The 27,768-nt window shown below is 30.6% G+C and overlaps 2 protein-coding genes and 2 non-coding genes across 7 annotated transcripts; 2 read left to right on the top strand and 2 right to left on the bottom strand.

The window, feature by feature from the left end:
* The first annotated feature begins 4,075 nt into the window (after positions 1 to 4,075).
* TRNAI-AAU (transfer RNA isoleucine (anticodon AAU)) lies at positions 4,076 to 4,149 on the top strand. Its single transcript has one exon. It is a non-coding gene; the product is annotated as a tRNA-Ile (tRNA).
* Positions 4,150 to 9,018: 4,869 nt separating this feature from the next.
* On the top strand, positions 9,019 to 12,461 carry LOC100786381 (trans-cinnamate:CoA ligase, peroxisomal). The gene is made up of 2 exons (XM_003544909.5): positions 9,019 to 9,336; positions 10,717 to 12,461. The coding sequence occupies exons 1-2, from the start codon at positions 9,139 to 9,141 to the stop codon at positions 12,175 to 12,177; spliced, it is 1,659 nt and encodes a 552-aa protein (XP_003544957.1). The 5' UTR covers positions 9,019 to 9,138; the 3' UTR covers positions 12,178 to 12,461.
* Positions 12,462 to 15,247: 2,786 nt separating this feature from the next.
* On the bottom strand, positions 15,248 to 22,777 carry LOC100806878 (polyamine oxidase 5). 4 transcript variants are annotated; one of them, XM_006596429.4, is made up of 10 exons: positions 22,280 to 22,777; positions 20,104 to 20,219; positions 19,895 to 19,983; positions 18,562 to 18,675; positions 18,215 to 18,302; positions 18,026 to 18,111; positions 17,835 to 17,937; positions 16,532 to 16,629; positions 15,898 to 16,327; positions 15,248 to 15,663 (listed from the first exon to the last, which is right to left on the bottom strand). In XM_006596429.4, the coding sequence occupies exons 1-10, from the start codon at positions 22,317 to 22,319 to the stop codon at positions 15,343 to 15,345; spliced, it is 1,485 nt and encodes a 494-aa protein (XP_006596492.1). In that variant the 5' UTR covers positions 22,320 to 22,777; the 3' UTR covers positions 15,248 to 15,342. The 4 variants fall into 4 exon arrangements, with proteins under 4 accessions (XP_006596492.1, XP_040864796.1, XP_025981235.1 ...); XM_041008862.1 differs by having other exon boundaries at positions 20,104 to 20,144; positions 22,280 to 22,767; XM_026125450.2 differs by having other exon boundaries at positions 21,219 to 22,419.
* A 4,635-nt stretch (positions 22,778 to 27,412) lies between these two features.
* Positions 27,413 to 27,508, bottom strand: MIR1520N (microRNA MIR1520n). The gene has a single exon (NR_048715.1). It is a non-coding gene; the product is annotated as a microRNA MIR1520n (primary transcript).
* Between the last annotated feature and the right edge of the window lie 260 nt (positions 27,509 to 27,768).

The following is a 27,768-nucleotide window of genomic DNA, read 5'->3' as shown; positions in this document are numbered from 1 at the left end:
AAACTGTCAGTTCTTTAGTGTTAAAATTCCAAACTATTATTTGATAACTGCCCATTTTTTTAAAATTTTAAACTACATCACTGTACTTTCCTTGTTTCTTGAAATAGAGACATATTTAGACTTAGTCATTTGCATTTGATTTAAAATACTATATATACTCTATTAGTAACGTGGGTTACATGATTTTTTTTTTCACATTACAAATATACATTGTACATGTGACCTCTGTTCTAGGGCTAGTGGGCAATTAGAGACTAAGTAAAGAAGGATTTTACACATGATTGAGTTCTTTATTTACGTTGGTCACCTATTTATAATGCCATTGAGGCCTTTTCACACTGTCTATTATTGCTAAATGCATAACAGGAGGTGTCCTCCCATTTTTATTATTAACTTTTCCTCCTATTTTTATTATTATTTTAAGGTCGATCTCGTGCAAAGCGATATCCTTTTTGCAGAGGAAGTGCCACACTGTGATTTCCTCCCATTTTATTATTATTTTAAGCGCAACACTAGGATTTAATAGAAAACTGATTTATTTTACGTTTTTCATGCTCATTTTACACTTATTTTTAGTGTGATTGGCAGTTGTGTGAATGCATTTGATAGACCAACATGAATACTAATGGAATCATCATCATTTCATGCAAAAGTAATGCATTTAAGCGAAAAAAATTGAGCTTAAAAACACCATCGTGAAATCCTTTTTTTTTTCTTGCATTTTTAAGACTTTTTTTTTCGTTATTAAGGCTCATTTTACAATGATATTTCCAAACTCGATACTTCCAAACTCAGTATGATCCCAAGGTTTTCAGCTCTATTACTGCTCTGTGTTTGCATGCATGTTCCTATTTGTTGGGGTCTGGAATTATATTTAAGTAAGGGTCTAGTTTTCTATTCTAAGATGTATATCATCTTTATTTGATTTGTTAAGTTTACATTAGATTGCTGAGAAATCTTTGTTTTTCTGGGATGGTAACAGAAAAAAGAGATTATTTCTTGGGTTTATATTCTTAAACATGAGGATCATGTGTTTATGGGAATTATGGCTTAGTCGAACAAGAAGCAACGTAACTAATACTCCTGAAATATGTGGTTTTTGGGTTGTTAATGAAGATTCTTTTTCATTAAAATTTAATCTTCAGTATAAACCACAGTTATATAATATAAAAGAACAAGATATAAATATAAAATATAAATCAATTCAAAATTAATAAACTTAAAAAAGTATTTCAACATCTACAATGCATGCATGATTATTTAAATGAGTTGTTTATCTTAAATTAGTAAGTTCTATCAGATCACATAAATTTTAAAATTTTACACAAACATTTATTTCATTGCTAAAATTACTAGTGATCAATACTTCATTTGAATCACATTAAATTTTATAATCGAAAAATGATTCTTATTATTTTATAATCGAAAAATGATTCTTTAATTAATAAGAATGAATATTAAGTAACACTTATTTATATAAACAACTCATTTAAATAATGTATTGCTAAGTCATTTGTTTCAATGGTAAAAACTTATTAAATAACATTACTTAATTTTAAACAATTCATAAAACATATACTCTTAGGACAATAAGATATAATTCAGTGATTTGTGTATAATTTATCCATGTATCACCATTAATAAATTCTTAGTTAATACCTAAATCTTTCATATTCAATCTAGCAATTTATTAAAATAAATGACTTTATTGTTAACTTTTAATCACTTTATTCATTTGAAAATGCCAAGTTTATTAAAACTTTAAAATGGTGATTTGAACAAATCTTTTAAGAAATGTGATTTTTAAGAAATATTTTGAACATTCAATATAAACACATTTTACGCTATCAACAATGAGAATTATTGCGGTAAAACTTTTAATTTAATTTATTATAATAATCAATAAATTTACTATATACATTACACAATAGTTTATGATAATTAAATAATAATATAAAAAATCTATATAGTGATTCTCTATACTAATGCATAAACTATTTACTTTGTAAGATAGTATTTCCTTGTCTGCTGTATAAAAAAACAACAAAAACTAAATTAAAAAAAAAAAATCCCGTCACATCTGCGCAAATCCCTCGACTTGACTGTTAATTTATATATAGTTTTTTTTAATCAACTAAAGAAAAAATATCATTTATTCCCAAACCCAATAGCACACGTAACCACGTGCCGCATAAAAAGCACATCTAGATCTAACAGCCATTAATCCCCATTATACAATTAAAAACACATCCGCCACTCTAATTAATATCTTAGTCCTTACTTATCAAATATTAGGAGAGAAAAAAAATAATTCAAAGTATTTTGGTGAAAAAATAGTTAATACATAAGATGAAATGGAATCTTAGAATAAGGAATAAAAAAATTGTTGAGTGTATATCTTATAAGCACAGAGAAGGGAGGAAGTAATTCGTTTATCCTTCGAAACAACATACTCCCTAGCAGTAATTAACTAATGAAATGAAAAAGTTATTGTGTATTTCTTCTGCTTATAAATTTCGTACGTGCTCCAGCAACAGTTTTATTTAAGAGTATTGTTAGGTGTACCCAGCATTATTGCTGGTGCATTTAACATTTTTTTAAAATGGCAAAATTATCCTTGCCTTCTTTCTCCCTTTACGGATCAACTTGAGGATCAAGTTGATTTTAAGACTTACGATCAAGTTGATCCGTAAGTCTTTTACGGATCAACTTGATCCGTAAATCTTAAAAATCAACTTGTGGATCAACTTGATTCGTAAGAAGCTTGCGGATCAAGTTATCCGTAAAGCTTATGGATCAAGTTGATCCGTAAAGCTTACGGATCAAGTTGATCCCGTAAATCTTAAAAATCAACTTGCGGATCAACTTGATCCGTAAGTCTTAAACAATCACTTGATCCTGTCGGATCATCTATATCAGCTTTGGTTTGGATCAACTAAAACCTATGCGGATCAACTCATTACATATACCAATCATATGAATAAGCTGAGTGCACAAAAATATTTTTAAAAATACATAGGGATATTTTTATCTTTTCATGTTAAGTGTTGGGTGCACCTAGCAACACTCTTTATTTAATGATATAGTACTAAATAGTAAATGAAATAAATTACTCTCGTGTTGCACGGGTGGGGACCCCACTGTATAGGAGAAGTTTTCATTACATAGCATATTCTTTCTTTCTATTTTTAAGACCCTTCCGCCTTTAACAAATTCTTTGATTTCCTTGAAAATAATTTATGGCCTTTAAAAGATATCATCCATGCCACTCGTGGGGCTATTTTTCTATTCATAGATATACAAGCAGACTCCAAGATTCCATCAATTAGTGATCAAAATACTATCACGGTCTACTCGAGGTTATTTTCTGAAAATATTTTATTCATAAATTTATTAATTTTTATAATAATAATAATAACTATGATACCATTAACCACATTAATAATCATGTACACTCGAATTACTTTTAATCATTGTAAAATAAAGTTAATCATATTTACATACAAGATTAATGATTAATCGTATTCTGATAACAGGTGTACATTCTAAAATATAGGTTACTCTTCTATTGTGGAGAACATTTTAAAGAGAAAATTACCACTGCTCTTAAAAATGTAAAATATGATAATTTAGTTTTTGAAAAATAATTTTTAAATAATTCTTAAAAATGAAAAAATCATAAAAATATTATGTTGTTAAGTGTAAAACATTAATTTGAATTTATACATCTCATTTGTGAGTCATTATATCATTAAGTCATAATATTAAAGTTAGTTTAATATTAAATTATAATTTTTAAAAACTAATTTAACTTTAAATTATACTCTAAAATTCATGGATTATTTAATACATGTTAACATTTCACACTTAAATGGTGCATGCACGAACACCTCGAAGTAGATAATCCACTGGTCAATAGAAATACTGAAACACATTGATCCCGAATAAAATTAAAACACATAACCCCTAGTTTAACCATTAATTGTCTTCGTATCATTATCAAATGATGAGAAACAAAGAAAAAACATACCGTTAACATATCAAATTTAATAATTGAATTCATTAATATCAATAAGGCCTATTAGCTCAGTTGGTTAGAGCGTCGTGCTAATAACGCGAAGGTCGCAGGTTCGAGACCTGCATGGGCCATCTTTATTTTCTCGTTTTTAATGACATGTTTCAACGATTAGAATACTGCTGCTTTCGGCCTGGTAAAAAAAAAATCGTTATTATTATTTAAAAATTGTATTTTATTTTTTATTTTTTAAATTTCAAAATGCTATATTTAAAATTTCAATTTTTTAATCTTAAAATTTCACATTACCCCACTACTGACTCTATTATTTAAAAACGATCAAAATTTTCAGTTTTCCATCCGCACTACATTCTTTTCAGATTTTTTTAGACGAGTTTTTTTGTTTTACAAAATATTTTTCTAAGATCTATTGATGTTCTGTAATATATATATATATATGATATTTGTCAATTACTTGATTAGAAATAAAGTAGTTTTCTTCTTCACATATTTAAGGACGAATAACGTAAAACTTATTATTTAAAAAATGTTTTTTTTTTTAAATTTAAATGTCTTTTTTTTTTTATTTTAAATTCCAAACTACCTGCTACTCTCTTAGCTTTTTAAAATTAATTAGAAACTGTCAGTTCTTTAGTGTTAAAATTCCAAACTATTATTTGATAACTGCCCATTTTTTAAAATTTTAAACTACATCACTGTACTTTCCTTTGTTTCTTGAAATAGAGACATATTTAGACTTAGTCATTTGCATTTGATTTAAAATACTATATATACTCTATTAGTACGTGGGTTACATGATTTTTTTTTTCACATTACAAAATATACATTGTACATGTGACCTCTGTTTCTAGGGCTAGTGGGCAATTAGAGACTAAGTAAAGAAGGATTTTACACATGATTGAGTTCTTTATTTACGTTGGTCACTATTAAATGCCATTGAGGCTTTTCACCTGTCTATTTGTATGCATACAGGAGTGTCTCCATTTTATATTACTTTTCCTCTATTTTTATTATTATTTTAAGGTCATCTGTGCAACACTTAGGTTTTTTTTTTTTTTTTTTAGCGCACATATTAATAGAAAACTGATTTATTTTACGTTTTTCATGCTCATTTTACACTTATTTTTAGTGTGATTGGCAGTTGTGTGAATGCATTTGATAGACCAACATGAATACTAATGGAATCATCATCATTTCATGCAAAAGTAATGCATTTAAGCGAAAAAAATTGAGCTTAAAAACACCATCGTGAAATCCTTTTTTTTTTCTTGCATTTTTAAGACTTTTTTTTTCGTTATTAAGGCTCATTTTACAATGATATTTCCAAACTCGATACTTCCAAACTCAGTATGATCCCAAGGTTTTCAGCTCTATTACTGCTCTGTGTTTGCATGCATGTTCCTATTTGTTGGGGTCTGGAATTATATTTAAGTAAGGGTCTAGTTTTCTATTCTAAGATGTATATCATCTTTATTTGATTTGTTAAGTTTACATTAGATTGCTGAGAAATCTTTGTTTTTCTGGGATGGTAACAGAAAAAAGAGATTATTTCTTGGGTTTATATTCTTAAACATGAGGATCATGTGTTTATGGGAATTATGGCTTAGTCGAACAAGAAGCAACGTAACTAATACTCCTGAAATATGTGGTTTTTGGGTTGTTAATGAAGATTCTTTTTCATTAAAATTTAATCTTCAGTATAAACCACAGTTATATAATATAAAAGAACAAGATATAAATATAAAATATAAATCAATTCAAAATTAATAAACTTAAAAAAGTATTTCAACATCTACAATGCATGCATGATTATTTAAATGAGTTGTTTATCTTAAATTAGTAAGTTCTATCAGATCACATAAATTTTAAAATTTTACACAAACATTTATTTCATTGCTAAAATTACTAGTGATCAATACTTCATTTGAATCACATTAAATTTTATAATCGAAAAATGATTCTTATTATTTTATAATCGAAAAATGATTCTTTAATTAATAAGAATGAATATTAAGTAACACTTATTTATATAAACAACTCATTTAAATAATGTATTGCTAAGTCATTTGTTTCAATGGTAAAAACTTATTAAATAACATTACTTAATTTTAAACAATTCATAAAACATATACTCTTAGGACAATAAGATATAATTCAGTGATTTGTGTATAATTTATCCATGTATCACCATTAATAAATTCTTAGTTAATACCTAAATCTTTCATATTCAATCTAGCAATTTATTAAAATAAATGACTTTATTGTTAACTTTTAATCACTTTATTCATTTGAAAATGCCAAGTTTATTAAAACTTTAAAATGGTGATTTGAACAAATCTTTTAAGAAATGTGATTTTTAAGAAATATTTTGAACATTCAATATAAACACATTTTACGCTATCAACAATGAGAAATTATTGCGGTAAAACTTTTAATTTAATTTATTATAATAATCAATAAATTTACTATATACATTACACAATAGTTTATGATAATTAAATAATAATATAAAAAATCTATATAGTGATTCTCTATACTAATGCATAAACTATTTACTTTGTAAGATAGTATTTCCTTGTCTGCTGTATAAAAAAACAACAAAACTAAATTAAAAAAAAAAAATCCCGTCACATCTGCGCAAATCCCCTCGACTTGACTGTTAATTTATATATAGTTTTTTTTAATCAACTAAAGAAAAAATATCATTTATTCCCAAACCCAATAGCACACGTAACCACGTGCCGCATAAAAAGCACATCTAGATCTAACAGCCATTAATCCCCATTATACAATTAAAAACACATCCGCCACTCTAATTAATATCTTAGTCCTTACTTATCAAATATTAGGAGAGAAAAAAAATAATTCAAAGTATTTTGGTGAAAAAATAGTTAATACATAAGATGAAATGGAATCTTAGAATAAGGAATAAAAAAAATTGTTGAGTGTATATCTTATAAGCACAGAGAAGGGAGGAAGTAATTCGTTTATCCTTCGAAACAACATACTCCCTAGCAGTAATTAACTAATGAAATGAAAAAGTTATTGTGTATTTCTTCTGCTTATAAATTTCGTACGTGCTCCAGCAACAGTTTTATTTAAGAGTATTGTTAGGTGTACCCAGCATTATTGCTGGTGCATTTAACATTTTTTTAAAATGGCAAAATTATCCTTGCCTTCTTTCTCCCTTTACGGATCAACTTGAGGATCAAGTTGATTTTTAAGACTTACCGATCAAGTTGATCCGTAAGTCTTTTACGGATCAACTTGATCCGTAAATCTTAAAATCAACTTGTGGATCAACTTGATTCGTAAAGCTTGCGGATCAAGTTGATCCGTAAAGCTTATGGATCAAGTTGATCCGTAAAGCTTACGGATCAAGTTGATCCGTAAATCTTAAAAATCAACTTGCGGATCAACTTGATCCGTAAGTCTTAAAAATCTACTGTGGATCATCTATATCAGCTTTGGATCAACTAAAACCTATGCGGATCAACTCATTACATATACCAATCAATATGAATAAGCTGAGTGCACAAAAATATTTTTAAAAATACATAGGGATATTTTTATCTTTTCATGTTAAGTGTTGGGTGCACCTAGCAACACTCTTTATTTAATGATATAGTACTAAATAGTAAATGAAATAAATTACTCTCGTGTTGCACGGGTGGGGACCCCACTGTATAGGAGAAGTTTCATTACATAGCATATTCTTTCTTTCTATTTTTAAGACCCTTCCGCCTTTAACAAATTCTTTGATTTCCTTGAAAATAATTTATGGCCTTTAAAAGATATCATCCATGCCACTCGTGGGGCTATTTTTCTATTCATAGATATACAAGCAGACTCCAAGATTCCATCAATTAGTGATCAAAATACTATCACGGTCTACTCGAGGTTATTTTCTGAAAATATTTTATTCATAAATTTATTAATTTTTATAATAATAATAATAACTATTATGGAAATCATATCAATCATGATTTTATACGGTCCACGTATGATTATTAAGCTTTTTGCTAATATATATAAACAGATTCCAAATAATCAGTAATAAAAATAGTACCATAATTATTAAACTTTCAAGTTAACTCATTAATTCTTCCGAGTTTACAAGACCACTTATTTTCTAGGATATTGATCTTGCAAGTGGAGGGACTCTCCATACTACCTACAGAGGTAGCAGCTTGGGAGCACATCCCTATCTGTGTACTGTTCTTTTCGAAAAAGAAAGAATAAGAGAAGCAATGCATGCAAGGTTGAAGACGCTAGACCGAAACAAGCAACGGACTTAGTGCACTAGCGCGAAAGCCTATAGCGTTAGGACGCGCTCTTGCTGGGACAGGATGGAAAAGTAGTACGCCCGGTTCACCAGGTTCTACCATTGCTGGGCCCAATCATACTCAAAAGAAGAGTTTGATCCTGGCTTAGAAGGAACGCTAGCTATATGCTTAACCCATGCAAGTCAAATGAGTTGATCCTTGAATAAATGAGTTAGCAAGTTAAAAAAAGTATACTAAAATATAAGTTATTTTTTTATTATTTTTTGTTTGTTTAGCATTCAACATAACTTCATTTAATGTATTATTTTCAAATACAAAATTTTTACCTTTAATAATATCAAACTCTTGTTCTCTAATAACATCAAATCCTCGATGATAATGATCTATCACTATAATTCTATAACCTCTACAAGTTATTATCTAGTAGTGATGTATCATTATTAGACTTGATTATTTAAATATTTTGAACTTTATGATGTACTGTTTTTGTTAAAATGTTTAATTAGTAGGTTATTTATACATATTTTGTTATTATTTTTATATGAAGTAGACTCTTACGTCCACGAGTTGAGTCCACGAGTTGAGTCTATAAAACTTTCAGAAATTTATGTAAACTCTTGAGTTTGATAACCTTGATAGCATCACTCTGGTTATTTAATTTCCTATATATATATTCCATTAATTAGTGATCAAAACAAACATTGCCATGTGCTTATATATATATATATATACCATCCTCTTCGCCTCTATTGTGTGAATCATATCTATTTTGCATCAGTCCCATATAGCTAGAAATTAAAGACTATACATCAGAAGATGGATAACATTCCAAAATGCGAAGCAAATTATAGCCCTCTCAGTCCTGTAACTTTCTTGACCAGGTGTGCCAAATGCTATGGCAATCGTATCTCTATCATCCATGAAGGAATCCGCTTCACATGGCAACAAACTTATGAGCGTTGCTGCCGCCTTGCCTCCTCTATACGCTCCCTCAATCTTGCAAAGAATGATGTTGTAAGTGTAAAAATCTTTTTTGAGTATAAACAATGTTAGAACTTATGTTGACTTCCAATTGATAATGATTATGTTTTTTGTGTGAAATAAGCTTTAAATTTATGTTCTATGAAAAAAAATCATGAAGTTAAAATTCATTTGGTAGTTAATTTCTTCCTACGTTACTAGAAATTAACCTATGTTATCAACTTATCATTATTAACTGTTAATAGAAGATATATTTAGGCATAAGGTAAACTAGATATTTTTTTTTTAAAAAAAAAACTAAGATTATAATGGTTAAAAATTAGTATCACAAATAATGTTCAAAAGAATAGAGATGAGGGGAGATAAACAAAGAAAATATATGAAGAATATAGTGTTAAGCAAACATAATATTTGTTGGTGTGTCTAAAAGTTCAACCCGATCAATCTTTTAATTTAAATATTGTCTGTAAACTTGCTCTATTGACAAAAAGTTAATAAATATTAATTCTCCAATTTTTAAATTAATTATAATATGTAAATAAATTAATTATAATCAAATCAACATAATTAAAATAACAATCACGAATTATAAAAGAAAAAAATTTAAAAGAAAATAATCATACTTGACTATTTTGTTTTAGAAAAGAAAGAATGTAATGATTTTTGTAATGCAAAGTTATTAAAAAAATATAATATTTATCTAAAATAAGGAGAAAATATTATTACTTTCACAATAAAGCCTATGAAAAAAAATATTTTGTAAAAAATAAGAAAAAAAATTAAATAACATTTAAATACCATTATATTTACAATTAGGTCCATAGTTTTTAAAAATTGAGTTGATAATAGACAAGATCAAGACACTAAATTATTAGGTCAATGATTAAACCAATGAATCACACTAAGTGACCTGCATAACCCGACCTATATTAAAAAAATATGAAAATTTTATACTTAAACTTAAAAATGTCCCAAAAAAATCACTATTCATAAACAAAATTACAATGCCAAGTACCTAAAGCAATTAAACATAGATATTCCTTAAACACGATAAATTGAACAAGTAATACCAAAAATAAATCAATCGGCAAAGCGATATTATTTTGAATAATTTGAAAGGAAAAAAACTATGTAGTCTGATATGAGTCAACAAGTTGATTACTGATTCAATCACAAATCTGATTAGGTTACCCTCGATCATATTGAGATTTGACTTGATCAAACCAAGTGTTTGTAGTTGGACCAATCGGGTTGGTTTGAGCTTTAAATCTTTTAAATCAAAATTTAATATTAAAATACTATATACTTTATAAATTGCAAAAGCTGGCCAAGGCTCCCTTACCCCCACATAAATCCGTCCCCACACGCACAATTTTTTAGTATGTATTCGTAATTTGGTTTTTTGTTGCTCAGGTATCCGTGTTGGCCCCTAACATTCCTGCAATGTATGAGATGCATTTTGCAGTGCCAATGGCAGGTGGAGTGCTCAACACCATTAACACCCGTTTGGATGCAAATAATATAGCCACCATTTTACTTCACTCTGAAGCAAAAGTCTTGTTTGTGGACTATGAGTATGTACCCAAGGCAAAGGAAACCTTAGAATTGCTAATGGGCAAAAAATGTCATTCATCTACCCCACTACTCATTCTCATTGATGACATAAACTCACCCACCGGCTTACAATTTGGTGAGTTAGAATATGAGCAATTGGTCTATAATGGTGATCCAACCTTTGTTCCAGAGAAAATCCATGATGAGTGGGCCCCAATTGCTTTGAACTACACATCAGGAACAACCTCAGCACCCAAAGGAGTAGTTTACAGCCATAGAGGTGCATACCTTAGTACCCTTAGCCTTATACTAGGTTGGAAAATGGGTACTGAACCAGTGTATCTTTGGACATTACCAATGTTCCATTGTAATGGGTGGACTTTCACATGGGGTGTGGCTGCACGTGGTGGAACTAATGTTTGCCTTAGAAATATTTCAGCCTATAACATATACAAGAACATATCTTTGCATCATGTGACACACATGTGTTGTGCTCCTATTGTCTTTAACATCATTCTAGAAGCCAAGCCAAGTGAGCGTATTGAAATCAAATCCAGTGTGGAAATACTCACTGGTGGAGCACCACCACCACCTTCGTTGATTGAGAAGATTGAGTCTCTTGGATTTCATGTCATGCATGCATACGGGTCAACAGAAGCAACTGGACCAGCGTTGGTGTGTGAGTGGCAACAACAATGGAATCAGCTCCCAAAAGTTGAACAAGCTCAATTGAAAGCTCGTCAAGGAATTAGTATATTGACACTTGAAGATGTTGATGTGATCAATGTGGACACAATGGAAAGTGTGCCAAGAGATGGGAAGACAATGGGAGAGATTGTGTTAAGGGGAAGTAGCATAATGAAGGGGTATTTGAAAGATCCTGAGTCAACCTCAAAAGCCTTTTGTGATGGGTGGTTTCACACTGGGGATGTTGGGGTTGTACACAAAGATGGTTATTTGGAAATAAAGGATAGATCCAAAGATGTGATTATTTCAGGAGGGGAAAATATTAGTAGTGTGGAGTTGGAATCTGTGCTTTATAAGCACCCAAGGGTGTTGGAGGCTGCAGTGGTGGCAATGCCACACCCAAGATGGGGGGAGAGTCCATGTGCATTTGTTGTGTTGAAGAAATTTGAAGGTAATAATAAAACGAATGATGTGACTGAGGCTGACATTATTGGATATTGTAGGAAGAATATGCCTCCCTTTATGGTTCCCAAGTTGGTTAAGTTTGTGGAGGATTTGCCAAAGACTTCAACCGGTAAGATTAAGAAATTTGAATTAAGGGACAAGGTCAAGAATACCGTGTCTCGTCTTTAATAATATGTATCTGTTCAAGATATACTTTTGTAATTGCATAATATTTTATTTTTCAGTTTTTAAGATAGGATTTAGTAAATAAGTTGATTTCTTATATTTTAGGAGTAAGGCAATTTTAATGGATTAGCCTAGTCAATAAGTGATTCCTATCTTTAAGGAGCAAGTTAGTTTTAATATTTTGTTTTGCTAATATCTTGTTATCTAATTAGTTTATCTTTTGCTATTTATTGTATCGTTGTTGAGAATAATTTGAATTAGAATAAAATAATTTTATTTCCTCCACATACGTATTGTCTCTCTTCTCTCCTCTGTTTTTTATAATTTCCTCCTCAAAACCAACAATTGGTATCGAGAGCCTTATTCTTACGGGACCTCTACCATGGAAGGTGAAACAAGTTTTTTCCACATAACTCTTCCAATCTTTGATGGAGAGAATTATGATCTTTGGGAAGTGAAAATGCAATCCTACATGGAGTCTTTGGATTTGTGGGATGCTGCGGAAGAGGATTATGAAATATATCCGTTGCCTGAAAATCCCACCATGGCCCAAATTAAAAATCACAAGGAAAGAAAGATGAAGAAGGCAAATGCGAGGTCATGTTTGTTCACTGGTGTTTCACAAATGATATTCATCAGAATCATGACTCTTAAATCACCCAAAGCAATTTGGGATTATCTGAAAGAGGAATACACTGGAGATGATAGAATACGAAGCATGCAAGTGCTAAATTTAAGGAGGGAATTTGAGCCTCAAAGGATGAAAGAGTCAGAGACAATCAAAGAATACTCAAACAAATTGTTGGGTATTACCAACAAGATAAAGTTGTTGGAAAGTGATTTTGCTGATTCGAGAATTGTAGAGAAAATTTTGGTAACAGTGCCGGAGAGGTATGAAGCATCTATAGCTTCATTGGAGAACACAAAGGATCTGTCAAAAATCACATTGGCAGAAGTGCTACATGCCCTGCAAGCTCAAAAGCAGCGAAAGTTGATGAGACAAGATCGTGTTGTCGAAGGTGCTTTGCCCGCCAAACATCATGAAGTTGATGAAAGCAAAAAAGATTTTTTCAAGAAGAATCAACCAGCAAGCAGCGAAAACAGTGCAAACAACCAAGGTAATGATAAAAAGAAAAATTATCCACCTTGTCAGCATTGTGGCAAAAAAGGTCATGCACCTTTCAAATGTTGGAGGAGACCAGATGCAAAATGTAACAAGTGCAACCAGATAGGGCATGAAGCGGTGATCTGCGCCAACAAAAATCATCATGATAAGAGAGCTCAGATTGCTAATCAAGAAGAAGAGGACCAACTGTTTGTGGCCACATGCTTCTTGAGTAGTGAATCAAGTGAAAGTTGGTTGATTGATAGTGGTTGTACGAACCACATGACAAATGATAAGACTCTATTCAAGGATTTGAAGCCAACTAATGTCTCAAAGGTCAGAATTGAGAATGGTGTCTATATTCCAATAAAAGGAAAAGGAACTGTTGCAATTTCAACGTGTTCAGGTACCAAATTAATATCAGATGTTCTTTATGTACCTAACATTGACCAAAACTTGCTAAGTGTAGGTCAGTTGATTAAAAAGGGATTTAAAGTGTCCTTTGAACATCAACATTGCTTTATCTATGACAATTTTGGCCGGGAAGTTCTAAGGGTTAAAATGAAAGGTAAAAGCTTTTCATTTGATCTAGTAGAGGAGGAGCATACAACCTATTTCACTCAAGTCACACCCACGGAACTCTGGCACAAGAGACTTGATCATTGCCATTTTGAAAGAATGCTAAACATGAAAAAAAGGAAATATGCAAAAGAAAATTTGAAAAAGTTTCAAATGGAAGAATGCAAGTCTGTTAGCACACCAATGAATCAAAAAGAGAAGTTTAGCAAGGAAGAAAGTGTTGATAACATTGATGAAGGATATTGTGGGAGCTTGATTGGATGTCTAATGTATCTCACTTCAACAAGATCAAACATTCTTATTTTCTAAAAAGAACAAAATTGGAATTTTTGTTGACAATCAAGTAGTCATTGCTATTGCAAACAATCCCATGTGTCATGGGAAGATTAAACATTTCAACATCCAGGTTTATTATTTGATAAAGATGCAACAAAGTGGAGAAGTGAACTTAATTTACTGCAAGTCTAAAGATCAATTGGCTGACATGTTTACAAAGTCACTACCTATCAACAAACTTGAACTCAAAGAATTGGAGTTTGCAGTTCCAAAAGCAAGGATGAGTGTTGAAGATATACTTTTATAACTGCATAATATTTTATTTTTCAGTTTTTAAGATAGAATTTAAAAAATAAGTTGATTTCCTATATTTTAGGAGTAAGGCAGTTTTAATGGATTAGCCTAGTCAATAAGTGGTTCCTATCTTTAAGGAGCAAGTTAGTTTTAATATTCTGTTTTGCTAATATCTTGTTATCTAATTAGTTTATCCTTTACTATTTATTATATCGCTGCTGAGAACAATTTGAATTAGAATAAAATAATTTTATTTCTTTCACATACGTATTGTCTCTCTTCTCTCCTTTGTTTTTTATAATTTCCTTCTCAAAACTAACAGTATCTTTGGTCAAAGGGTTACACTTTGAATGTAATTTCCTACAATATTTTAATAAAAAATGTAAGAAACACACATTCTTATTGAAAATTTATTGAAAATTAAAAAATTAAATAAGTCTCACGTCTTATTTAATAAATTTTAACCCTCTTGGTTTTATAATTTTGAATAAAACTTAACTAATGAAAAAGAATGTGTTAATGGATGCAAATGGAAAACTATATAGAGAGAGTTGTATGATATATTTGTAAAAAATTGTGAGCCAAACATTATGACCTACAACATTTTGATTAGTTTGCTTTATTAGTGTGGCAAAGTTAACAAGGCTGCGAATGTGCTGATGGTTATGAAGGGGCAGGGGTTAACTTATGCTTATAGTCATGAACTTATGATCCTTTTATTTCTGCTTTATGCAAAGAAGGAAAAATTGATTTGGCAATAAAGTTCTTGGATAATATGATTTTTTATGGTGGCTTCCCTAAATATTTTAGTCACTATGGTTTAAGTTGAACTACAATGTGCATTAATTAATCTAATCAGCAACTCATTCTTTTGAGCATTGTTCTCATTTTCAAGAACAAGGAAGGGTACATAATCAAATTCTAGAGATTTGAGGAGGTATAGTAGTTTCAAATATTTCATGCCTAACAGAAGGAACTAGAGGAAGACTTTCCATGTGGCCTTGTTTCTGTAGAAGATGTCTCTGACAATTTTCAGCAGCCATCACCCCAGAAGAGTAAGCTCCATGCACAGATCCCTGGTGGTCATCCATGCTAACAGCTTCCCCGCCAAAGAATAGATTACCTACTGGTGCACGAAGCCTCTCATACACATCATCTGGCATCCCAACTAAATCACAAGCATAGCAACCAAGAGAGTTTGGGTCTGTTCCCCAATGTGACACAAGATATTGAACCTACAGTAGTCCATCAAAACTCAAAAATCAGGCTCCTGAAAGTGAGAAATTATTAGGTAGTCCTAAACCACCACTTGTCTATGGTCCTGACCAATCTCTATGTGACATATATTTAACTTTTTTAATTTATGAAAAAAAAATTAATAGCGCTTCATCATGTGTCATGTAGAGATTAAAAGTGGTGGTCCCAGCCCACATAATAATGAAAACTCATAACATGAGAGGTGAACTTACAGGCTTAGAAGCATCAGGAAACATCTTCTTGAGCTGTTGCATTGCAAAATTTGCAGCTGATTCATCAGACAGCTTTTCAAGGTCATAGGCAAACTTGCCAGCTGCCATATACACAAGAATTGGATGGCCTGTTGCCTTGTGGAGATTGAGAAAATAACCACAGGCATAAGAGGTGGGTGCAACTATGCCCAGAACTTCTACATTAGGCCAAAACACTGCATCAAATCTTAGGGCAATCTTATTTTCATTTCCCATACCAATATCTTTAATTGCTTCAGCCTTCCAATGAGGCAGTTTTGGTGAAAATTCAATTAAATTGGCCTTAAGGATTCCAATAGGGACAGTTACAATAACAGCATCAGCAACAAAGTTTCTGCCATCCTCAACTGTGACCATTACCATGTTGTAACCATCGGATATTTTGGTCACCCTACATGGTAAGGTTTCATAAAAGGATCAAAACCTGACTGCCTAACTACCCCTATGAGAGGAGGAGGTAACAGAAAAAATTGGTATGCGTTCTTGTTGATAAAAGTGACGAAAAATGATAATAATTAATTCCACAATAAATTATGAAAAATGATTATGCATCAAATCATGTAGCTAAGTCGTGCAATAAATTATACAGGCAAACCTGTGGTTCAAGCGTATATCAAGATCATTTGCAAGAGCTTTTACAACAGGATCATATCCTTGCACCATGAGTCCATGACCACCAGTGAGGATATGCTCCTGTAGGAAAATTAAGAACAAGAACAACACAAGCATTACTAAACATTGCCAAATTCATCTGCTACATACAGACGGAACCCTTATTTAAAATTTATCGACTTTAACAAAGGGAATAACTTAATGAATCAAGGGCCTAATGCAGAAATATACTTGATACTGTTCAGCAAAGATTTCTTTACAATGAAATAGATAGATATTTTTCATATCAGTACCCAAATGAGTAAGAAGCTACTATTACAGACAATATTTATATTATAATGCAAACCGTTCAATATAATTTTTGTGTAAATAGTATTTGCTGATAATGTAAAAGGATTTTACACAGTCATCCAATAAAAAATGTCATGTATGGTAAATTTGTTAACTTTTTGAATAATTACTTTCAAATTCACACCTACCATGATTTCTGATTGACAGTGCATGAAAAGTGAAGTCTAATTTATCACTGTCAATTTAAGTATCCAAACTTAACACATATCAGTATCCAAATTTACATCAATTTGATTTAGTATAGTAAACATTCAAATTTGCTATGATTACTTGATGAACCAGTCTATCTCACAAACTCAAATAATATGTTTTTCTTTTACTTTCATAAGCATGACCTTTTCATTTAGAAAAAAGAAGAGACTGAAAATCTAAGATTCAAAACACGAAAAAAAGTTAATTGACTTCAGTTGCAGCAAATACTGCTCAGTTTAGGTTAAATGTTGAATATATCCCCTTAAAATAATTATTATCTTCAGTTTCCTCAAATTATATAGCATTAATGTTTTTCTTAGAGGACCTATGACATAAGTGACCATTTATTTTGGAAATCTCATGTCAAATGAAAAATATCAAGTAACTCAGCCTATGATACCATATGCCAAACATACACCTAGTGGGATAAGGTTTTTGTTGTTGTCTTTGTATTCTCTTCTAGAAGTTTAGTGACGTTCAGAAATATAATGCTGTGTAGGAAATAATACTGTATAGGTTTCATAAAGGTCGGAAACTTAGATTTCTGCTAATTATATAAAAGCTCCAACAAAGCAGAATTCATCACTTATAGTATTAACAATTATCTAACCAGGGACCTAGTGGCAAAACGAGATTTCATAATGAAATCAAGACTCAAGTATAAAACTACAGAAAAAAGGACATGTGTAGAAGCTTAGGGGAAAGAGGATCTTGTGTCCTTCAACTAATATAATGGCACTTGCCTGATCCCAGGTTTTCAATGGTATGATATCCGCATCAGAAGCAAACCAAGCTTCCATTCTGCATATATACCATTGCAGCACTTCATGAGCAAGTCCTTGTTGCCTGCAGAAAACTTTGTCAGTTATATCGATAGATTGAAACTTCAAGTTTCAGTGCTTATACACAATATATGCTCTTACCAATCTCTTACCTTAGTTCTGGATGTCTATTTAACACAATTGAAATTGCTTGGAGAATAGGCATGTCATCAGGATGCTCATCCCTCACTTTTACTGTCTAGATATCTCACCAGAAAGCCATTAGATTCTAGTTTAAGATAACCACAACCGCATTCGTGATTAAAAGAAGCAACAGAAGCCATATGCAGCAAAGATCTTACCTCTGCCAGAATTCTCTTGTAAGTGTCTCCAACTTCCATCATAATGTGTTGAGGGACTTGATGACCATCAATGTTAAATAGCATACAGCTAGAAAGATGAAATAGAATTACTAGAAAGTAGAAGTATAGAAATGCAGAAGTTTCAGATGTTTGACACTTGTTAGAAAATCATACGTGAATGCCTCAGTTTAATGAGACAAAGATTGTAGAGCTGTCTTAACAAAAATTTCTATAATCATATGTAGATTTCAGTTAAAATGCTTTTGCTTCTAATCCTAATTACTACATCATAAACCTTCAAATACACCAATCTTGCAGAAACATGAAGAATAAATCTGAATTACTACCTTTCCAAGTCATGATCAAATATGACAGAGTTATCACCACCTGTATGATAGAGTGTAAGTCCTAATGCGCGTATCAATGGTGCCAAGGGATTCTCATTGCAAGCACCATGTAGCCTGGAAAATAATCAAGAAATAATCAATAAAACAAAGTTATTGAGTTCTGATTCATTTCACTGACAGTTCTTCACATTTCACTTATCAGATAAAAACTGTGTTTCCTCACGATCTCAAACATCTTTGAGAGATGTTTTACAGCATATGTATCCATGCTAAGAAATTTTCTTTCAGCATAAGCATCTGAAACTGAAAGTGCATTTAGCTTTTCTCTCAGAAAATAAAACTCAGAATAAAATTTTTCAATAAAATTCGATAAAGGGGTAATGACTACATTAAATTTCTCACACTGTACTGAATTTTAAGCCTCATGAGTGTGAAGAAAATTAAAAGACGAGAGAGAAGACACTTGGTTCTATAGACCAAACCAAACAGCATAAACCTCACTATTTGAGTAACCATTATAATTTAGAAACGACCATTAGCTTTAGAAGACAGAAAATATTAGCACTAGATTGACAAAATTAAAAAGAAAAATCATAAACAAAAGGTTATCATTGCTGTTATACAACTGGAAAGTGAGTATAGGTTATCATTTTTGGTACACTAGAGTCACAACAAATATACTAGAATAGCTTCATTCTATGAGAAAGGCTTCTTTTTTTTATTACTAACTTGAAATTTTACATCAGGATGGACTCTTAGAAGCTTTAAATCACATGCAATTGTAATGGAATTACAGGGGAAAAATCCATTAAGTTGTGCCATTAAGTTGCAGTTCACACTTTTAGCAAACATTGTGTGCATTGTTTCGTTGAAGATAGATGTTTTTCTCTGTGGACCAACTATGTAGACAGGACTCAGGAGCCTTAAAAATTGGCAATAAGAGGAAGGTGTCAGGAAATCTCACAAAGTAGTATCTGAAAAATGAAATAGAAAAAATATTCCTTTTTTATAAAATCTTTTGTTGAACATCTTTCAAAATGGTAAAAAAATAATTGATGTTGAAAAGTGCGAGTGAGTTATTATAAACCCCTGATACCAACTCCTTTGAATATCTAAAAAATTGATCTAATCCATTTCTTTGAATATCTAAGCATGAGTGGCCTACCAACAAGTTTAACAAGATCAAATTCCTTATGCTTTGTGTGGTGGGCAAAACCCTGCCTTTTTAAAAATGGTACAATCAGTGATGGCTAGTGAGAAGATGTTAATCTTTTATTTATCAAATAGTGTGTTAGCAACAAAAAACAATTATAGTAAAACAAGTAGAACTTACCATGAGGCTCCCATATCTACTGGACAGCCAAATGAGTAATCAGTATAAATCCTGCCACCTATCCTATCCCTTGACTCCAATACAATCACCTAACCAAATGATAAGAATAAGCCAAAGTAGAAAGCAATAGTAAATATTTCCTTGACGTAATTAAAGATATTAGAAAGAATAAATAAAGATGAAATCTGACAATCATGATGATATGACACCTTAAAAGATGCATCATGGAGACAACGCGCAGCAGCAATTCCTGATATTCCAGCACCAATAACAATAAGTGTAGGAGGAGAATTGCATTGCCTCTTGATGTGTGAGGTAACAGTGCCTGGTGGACACCAAAATCACAAGGGGAAAAAAGTGCCCTTATATGTGGAAGAGAATGAACTAAATAAACCACATAATGCAAAATTTCTCTCTTGCTTTTTCAAAGACATGAAAGAACAAGAAGGAAGAAAACATAGATATGTAACCACCAACACAAAAATGGTATTCTATATCCATAATATATTCGCTTGAAATATTCAGAAAAGACACTAAAGTAAAATTTCACAGGCAAGCCGTGTAAACAATTGCATGTGCATCCCATTAAAGAATATAGATCATTATGTTATAATGCTCTAACACAAGAACAAATCACTGAAAAAGCCATACATTTCCCACAATTTCACCTCATCCAAAAGAATAAGCTACTTTGGGTTAAAGGGCAAAAAAACACTTTATTGTTATCTTCTTAATTAAAGTGCAACTTTCAAACATGAACAAATGAATTAGGGAATGTCAAGCAAGTAATGTGCTGTCATAACTTCTTTGAGAAGAAGATGGATGTACACAATTTAGAAAAGTGACAGTTAATTTTATGTGTGTCAAAAAATGAAGCCTTTTCGTGTGGCTTGGTGAGGTTAAAAGTTCATGGTCATTCCTGTGACAAGAATTAAGATTAACAGCATTGGAAATTGCCACCTAATTCAGCATTTTCCATTTTTGTTCAGTTTTTAAATCGAACTACTCAATATTTTGTGATTTCTGTCTTTCAGCAATTTATCATCTCGAAAATCAGAATAACAAAATAAACAGGTGGATCATTGGATTGTATATTAAATTGTTAACTTCTTATATAAAGATTCAAATAGGTATCAATCCAACTTTCCCTGCCTCTGACTCCAGCTAGAACTGAAAAAAAAAGAAGAAGGGATAAACAAGAACTGAAAAATCAACTTAAAATTAAATTATCCCAAGTCAATGTTTTTAGCACAAAACTTTTCAGTTGTAACGAAAAGGACAGCCATTCTACACGAAATAATTCCTCAAATAGTACTAATCTTACTTTTCCTTTCAATATGGAAGTCTGAAATTGACAGACAAACCAACTCAAACAAATAGAATCTCGTATCATATGAAACAGATAATGGGACCCATGAGCTTGTTATTTTTGTCTAAAGGAGCGTGGTAACTGGTAACTGAGCCTCATCTATATTGTTGTTCCCTCATGTTATTTTTATTTTTCCTAAAAATATAACAGTGGACCACATAAGAACATGGTATGCACATGATATATAGATCAAGTAATAAGAACATAGTACGCCATGATATATAGATCAAGTAATAAAAAGACATCAGGAAATGCATCATACTCGTTACCGCAAACCACACCGACACTACATAGACGTGGCCATGTATGGCACATGCATCAAAGGCATCCATGCCATGGCAATTATGTCTTAGCTTCTCTAATGATTCCTCTCTTACATCCACAATTACACAACCTGAGACACTTAGTGTGAGTTTGGTTTAAGTATTTCTCGTGTTGCAATACACGTTGAATGCAATTTTACCGAGAGGAAGCTTTGGAATTCAACGTGCTAAACACCAATACAAACACATCCTTAATTGCAAACAACTATTTTTGTAGCAAGCATCTACCATGTAGCATAATTCAGATCTTAATTAGTCCAATACCATTTTAGAGACAGGTCTGACCGCCAGGAATGCAATCACTGACATGGCAATTCAACATTCAGAAATAGTACTATTCGTGCACAATATTACTGTTATATTGACATATATAATGGCAAAACACTCAACATAAAAAGGTAAAATCTAAAAGTTTCAAACATAAAAGTTAGCAGCCAAGAGCTGTAGCTCAAATTTCACCCCTTTAGGACTATTTGATCCCTAGATCAAGTCCCACACAAATGGCTTTGGCCAAGTAAACTTTAAGCAACCAACTTCAATTCCTACTAAGTTTCAAAACAGTTGAACCTTTCCTTTGCAATGAAACTATAGAAAATGAGAACAAAGGCAAAACAAACATATAGTGAGCTTATGAAACCATACATAAAAACTGTGTGTGCATGTGAATACGATTGAGAGTAAGAAAATACTAACCATCTATCAAATTTGTGGAGAATAATTCTTTTGCGTCCATAGAAATGGAAAAAGGATCACAGAACTTGCAACAGAAGGGTAGACAGTCAAAAGGGTTTGTTGAGATGAACCAATGGAATCAAAGGGAATAGATTGGAAGAGAAACACAGTTTACCAAACCAGCTCAAAACTCATAAGGTTAGAGGCTTAGAGCTGAAATGTTCTTTTTTTTTTTGTTATGAAAATGAAACAATCTCTACCGATTGTGGCCTCAGATTTGCAGGGTCAGTTTCATAGATCAAGGGAGAATTGGCAATGCCGTCTCAGTTCTCTCTTCCACAATCACATAACCACACGTTTTTCTCTTCCTCTGAATCTCTCTCTCTCTCTAAAACTAGTGAGAGATCCAATAACCAACGGCACTTTGTTGGTGTAATGTAATAAACTTAGAATAATATATATTATATGGAACAAAAGTAAATTAACATACAATACAAATACCCGCCAAACACCTTGTCTGTGCTATTGTACATGCCAGAGATATTTATATCCGTGCGTCCACGTCCAAATTCCTAACTATTAGGCACATGTAACACATTAATCAATCACTTTTATTTATTGCATTAAGCTTTTCCAATACTATGCATAGGATTGAAAGGAGTATTTCTGTCATTGAGGTAAATCTTTTGCTGGATCTAAAGTCGCTCAACAGTCCATTGCATCTTCAATCTATGTTTTTTCCATGCAAAGAATCAAGATTTAAACTCCTTTTTACTTGCTTAAGTCACCCGACTCCATTTCTACTCATATCAAGTACTTGCTGGTTAATTGTATTAAGTTTTTGAGTCAAATAAAATGTTAATGTTGAAACAGCTATTATTGTAAATTTTTAACAAAAATATTAATGGAATTAAATAAACTTAAAAAGAAGAATTTTAAAAGTTTCAGGAATCAGATTTAAGAAATTTTTTTAGAGAACTAAAATCAATATGAAAAGTAAAATCGTATTTAATCCTATTTTATATTCTTATATAAATGGAAAGTAAAATGTTTAATGTTTTTAATGCAGTAATATCTAAATTTAATCTACACCATTGGATATATAGAGCATGTAAATATAAATATCTGTCTAACACGGGATGTGGAAGTAATCCTAACAAGTAACAATCATTCTCATATAAAGCCGCCAAAAAGAAAAATTAATGATCTGGGGCTACTGACAGCTTCACGGAGACAGCAATCTTTTCTTTACAACTCACGGACAGTAACCAAACACTAACAATCATGAATTTAAGAAAGATAATGTTTAGTGGGGGCACTTTTTTTTATCTTAAAATAGCTTGTGGGAAAAAGTATCAAATTTTAAAACTAATCAAACTATTTTTTGGGTGACTAGTTATTAGTTAGAGGAGAAATTATTTGATGATTTTTTATCACATATCATTTTTTTTTCTTTTGTTATTATGATATTGGTATAAGATATGTATCAATTTTGTTGATAATTAATTTTAATTAAAAAATTTAATTGATCATAGTTGGTAGAATCACCTTCTTTAAGACTTTCTTTGACCATTGCAGCTAAGCCGGTCGATCTTGATTTGGGGAAAAAAGTATAGTGCAAAAGCATTGTACGGACTATAATAGCAGTAATAGTAATACAAGAAGTCACTTATTTGACCAAACATCACATTTCACTTGTTAACAAATTTACAAAGGTACCTACTTGATCATAAATAATAAAGATTAAAATGATAAAGAATTATAGGTGTAAAAGTTGGAGTAAGAAAGAGATAAAGAATTATAGATATAAAAGTTGGAGTACGATAAAGAAAAAAAGAGAGATAACAAAAAAATAATAATTTAAACGTGAAAAAATGTAATTAGAATGCAATGATGATGGACTTAGTATGTCAAAACTAATGTAAAAGATTTTCTCTATTTAGTGAAAATCCTTATTTCCATTCTCATCTATTGAATTATCTTATATTTGGTTTCCCGCACAAGAAAGACAAAAATTCTTTAGAGTAAAACAAATGTCAATTTATTTCTAACAATGAATTCATTTAGATGCATTTTCCCGTTCTTTAGACAGTAATCATTTTTCAATGCATTACCCTCAAAAGCACATAAAAGAATAATATAAACATAATTGCATTAAATAAATAAGAATAAAGAATTAAGTTACAAGAGTTTGACCCTTCAACACCCAACAAAAGGAGTTTAGTCTCTCAATCATGAGAAACTTTACACTTCAGGGACTAACAAAAGAAAGTGTTGGATGACTAATAACAATAAAAGGGAATAGCTAAAAGAGAGAGGGGTTTCCTCCAAGGGATAGACCAATGCTTTGAGACTTGGTGTGTCTTTTCCTGCTTTCTATTCCTTTTGTAGGCCTATGCTAGCTTACTTTTCACGCTTAGTGCGGGCTTTCGCGCTAAGTGCGCATCTGGGCTTCCTTGTGGGTCTTTTCGCGCTAAGCATGTGTTGCGTACTAAGTCTAAACTTGTCCGTTAAGCGAGAGTGCTTGCTGAGTGAGTTGTCCAATCATTCTTCAATAATTTTTCTTCAAGGTCTTTTCTTTCATTTTTTGCATCAATTTCTTCTTTAAAGCACTTAAAATCTTCTTCTTTTGAATCTGTTAATAAAAAATTACAAAAATATTAATTTCTTAATTAATTCCTTAAAAATATTAATAAAATAAAGAAATTAAACTCACTTATTAATAAAGATTGACTATCAAATTAATTTAGATTTCACGTTTATCATCACTCTGTATTATCAAATGAAATTTACTTTATAAAAGGACATACTTATTTTGACTATATAATTTGAATTTTGACTCATTCATTTAAATTTTGACTTTATTACGTGCATTTTGATTCTCTCGTTTAGTAAAATTGCCAGTTTTTTTTTTAATTCCGTGATTAATACTTCTTAAATCTTTAAGACTATATATTTATCATATTTATTATTCTTATTTCTTTCTTGAATATACATTAAAATTTATCTTTTATTTATTTATTTTCATCACATGGTCCATTAAATTTATTATTATTTTTTCCTATCTTTCTCTCTATCAAAAGTCAAAATTTGTTTAGAGTTCAATTTTACATCAACAATCCATCATTGATAATTACACTTATTTATGTAGTAATAGTGAGTTCATACTTAAATGATAAAAAAGAATTTAATAATTTATTAAGATATTTATATTACATTAAAATAATTATTGGTCACGTAAAAATGTATTAATATTTGTTTTAAATTTATATTTTAAAAAATAATCATAACACTTCTATATACTTGATGTGTGATTATGTAATTACAATATAATATTTGTGAGTTTTATTATCTTTAATCTCCTCCTTCAAAATTTTAATGGAAAATATTTAGCAGTATTTATTTAATTTAAATTTTAAATGTTTATTTCATATTATATTTTATTTTTATATATAAAAGGTATTTTTTATAATTAATAAGCATACTTGAATGATTTAAGTTCCTATTTGGAATGTGACATGGAAATAATTTTGTTGTCGATTGCATTATAGTACATACAATATCAATGGTGCAGCAGATAATAGATGTTGTGGCATTCTTAGTATCGTCAAGTTGCTAGAAACAGAAACTATAAGAGATATCAGCCATTCAAAGTTTCAAACTGTTTAAGCCATGTGTTTAATGCATCCACATATATACATGGGTGTTGTTAACCGGTATTTTTAGGATATTAATTAAAGAATTAAAAAAGTATTTATTATATGAATTATATAATAACATAAAAAATATTGTGAGTAATATAATTTTTTGTTTTTCAATAAAAATATTTTTATTTAAATTTCTTAACCAATACTCTAAAATATTTATCTCACTCTCACTCTCTCTTTGTATATATATGTATACCAAAATTGAGATGTCCACACATTCCTTAATGACAGCTAGTTAGCAGTATTTATCAAGCACAACATGTTGTCTTAAACATATATTGTCATCTGCTAACTAACCCTAATTAATAACATTGGTGCATGGTGTCAAGAAACGCAAGAGTTAATAGTCAACATTTCCTCATTCTTGAATCGTGACATGTAATAAATTTATCATCATCAGTTAAAGGATCTCGTTGAATATGGATATTTAGATATTAATTAAGAAATCAAGAGAAAAAAATATTATTATATAAATTATAAGAGAACATTAGAAAGATCGTAGATGATATAATTTTGTGTCTTTTAATAAAAATATTTTTATTTTAAGTATCTTAAGTAAAATTCCTAGGACATTACATTTTTTTTAGTTATAAATTTAGTTACCACTATAACGACGTTATTCTACTTTTTTTTTTTTTTACTTCATAGTATTCTACTAGTATTAATAAGTTCGTTAGATTCTTTTCTGCATTATTCACCTGACTTTCAACAACAATATCATTAAAGGTTCAATATCTTCACATTAAAGATAATAAAAAAACAAATATATGTCTAAGAAAATAATATATTATATTCACATTAAAGGTAATTGATTAGTTTATAAAAATAAAATAATAACATCTGAATATCATTATTCCTGCCAGATTATTATTAAAGGAAATACGGACAGTCGCCCCCTGAATCCAAAAAAACTTCCTTAAAATCCATTTTGACTTTATATATTTACTTATGTCTAGTATGTGTGGAAGTTTCGATTTATTGTACGGTGGTGACCTTCTGTGGGCACGTCTTATTATGCACCACTAAATTCTAATAAAAGTTTAGCTTATAAAAAAGCCTTTTATAAAAAAAGTACCCAAAAAAATATTTTAAATTGTCTATACAATATACAATAAATTTTATCAATTAAAAAAGTATATTACTCTTCTCAAATATATATATATATATATATACAGGTTTGTGTAGGAAGTAAGCTATCTTTAGAACCACTCTTCTCAAATAATACTCCCAAACTAAAAGCATCTACGTATATATACGGAGGGCCAACCAAAGGCAAAATTATAAAATTGATATCTCCAATTTTGGATTTACTCTCAATTTTTTAATTCATAAATTTGGTCCCCCTATTTTATAAAATTGTATAATGTTGATCTTTCATATCACAATTGGACGTTGACTGTTATAAAGGAATATTAAATGTCATGTGTTACGATTTTATTAAATGATGACTGTCACGTGTCATGTTCTGATTGATTAATGAAAATAACAATACATTTTATTTTTAATGGAATTGACATTCAATCAAAACATAATACATGACAATTATAAGAACGTGACATGTGACCGTTAACATTACTTGTTAACAGTAAACGTCGGAAGATCAACATTACATGATTTTGTAAAATAAAAAGACCAAATTCGTGAATTAAAAAATTGAGTGATTAAATTCAAAATTAAAAATAAAGTAAGACCAATTTTATAATATTCCCTTTCCTAAACTACTTACACATGCATCCGTCCAAAGCAGTCAATGTTTCAACACGTGTTAATTGTTGGATTCCCTACCTACTCCATTACCGACAA

The sequence above is a fragment of the Glycine max genome, chromosome 14 (genome assembly GCF_000004515.6).
Source record: "Glycine max cultivar Williams 82 chromosome 14, Glycine_max_v4.0, whole genome shotgun sequence".
Classification (NCBI taxonomy): domain Eukaryota; kingdom Viridiplantae; phylum Streptophyta; class Magnoliopsida; order Fabales; family Fabaceae; genus Glycine; species Glycine max.
Note: the sequence above shows the minus strand (reverse complement) of the source record. Positions and strands in the feature narration are given on the sequence as shown.

What these genes read in the sequence shown, in the direction of transcription:
- LOC100786381 (XM_003544909.5), top strand. Translation starts at nt 9,139, where the DNA reads ATGGATAACATTCCAAAATGCGAAGCAAATTATAGCCCTCTCAGTCCT. An exon ending in ATCTTGCAAAGAATGATGTT is followed by an intron (nt 9,337 to 10,716) that starts GTAAGTGTAAAA and finishes TTTGTTGCTCAG; the next exon opens with GTATCCGTGTTGGCCCCTAA.
- LOC100806878 (XM_006596429.4), bottom strand. Translation starts at nt 22,319, where the DNA reads ATGGACGCAAAAGAATTATTCTCCACAAATTTGATAGATG. An exon ending in CTCCACAAATTTGATAGATG is followed by an intron (nt 20,220 to 22,279) that starts GTTAGTATTTTC and finishes GGTGTCCACCAG; the next exon opens with GCACTGTTACCTCACACATC. An exon ending in AATAGACATCCAGAACTAAG is followed by an intron (nt 17,938 to 18,025) that starts GTAAGAGATTGG and finishes AGTTTTCTGCAG; the next exon opens with GCAACAAGGACTTGCTCATG.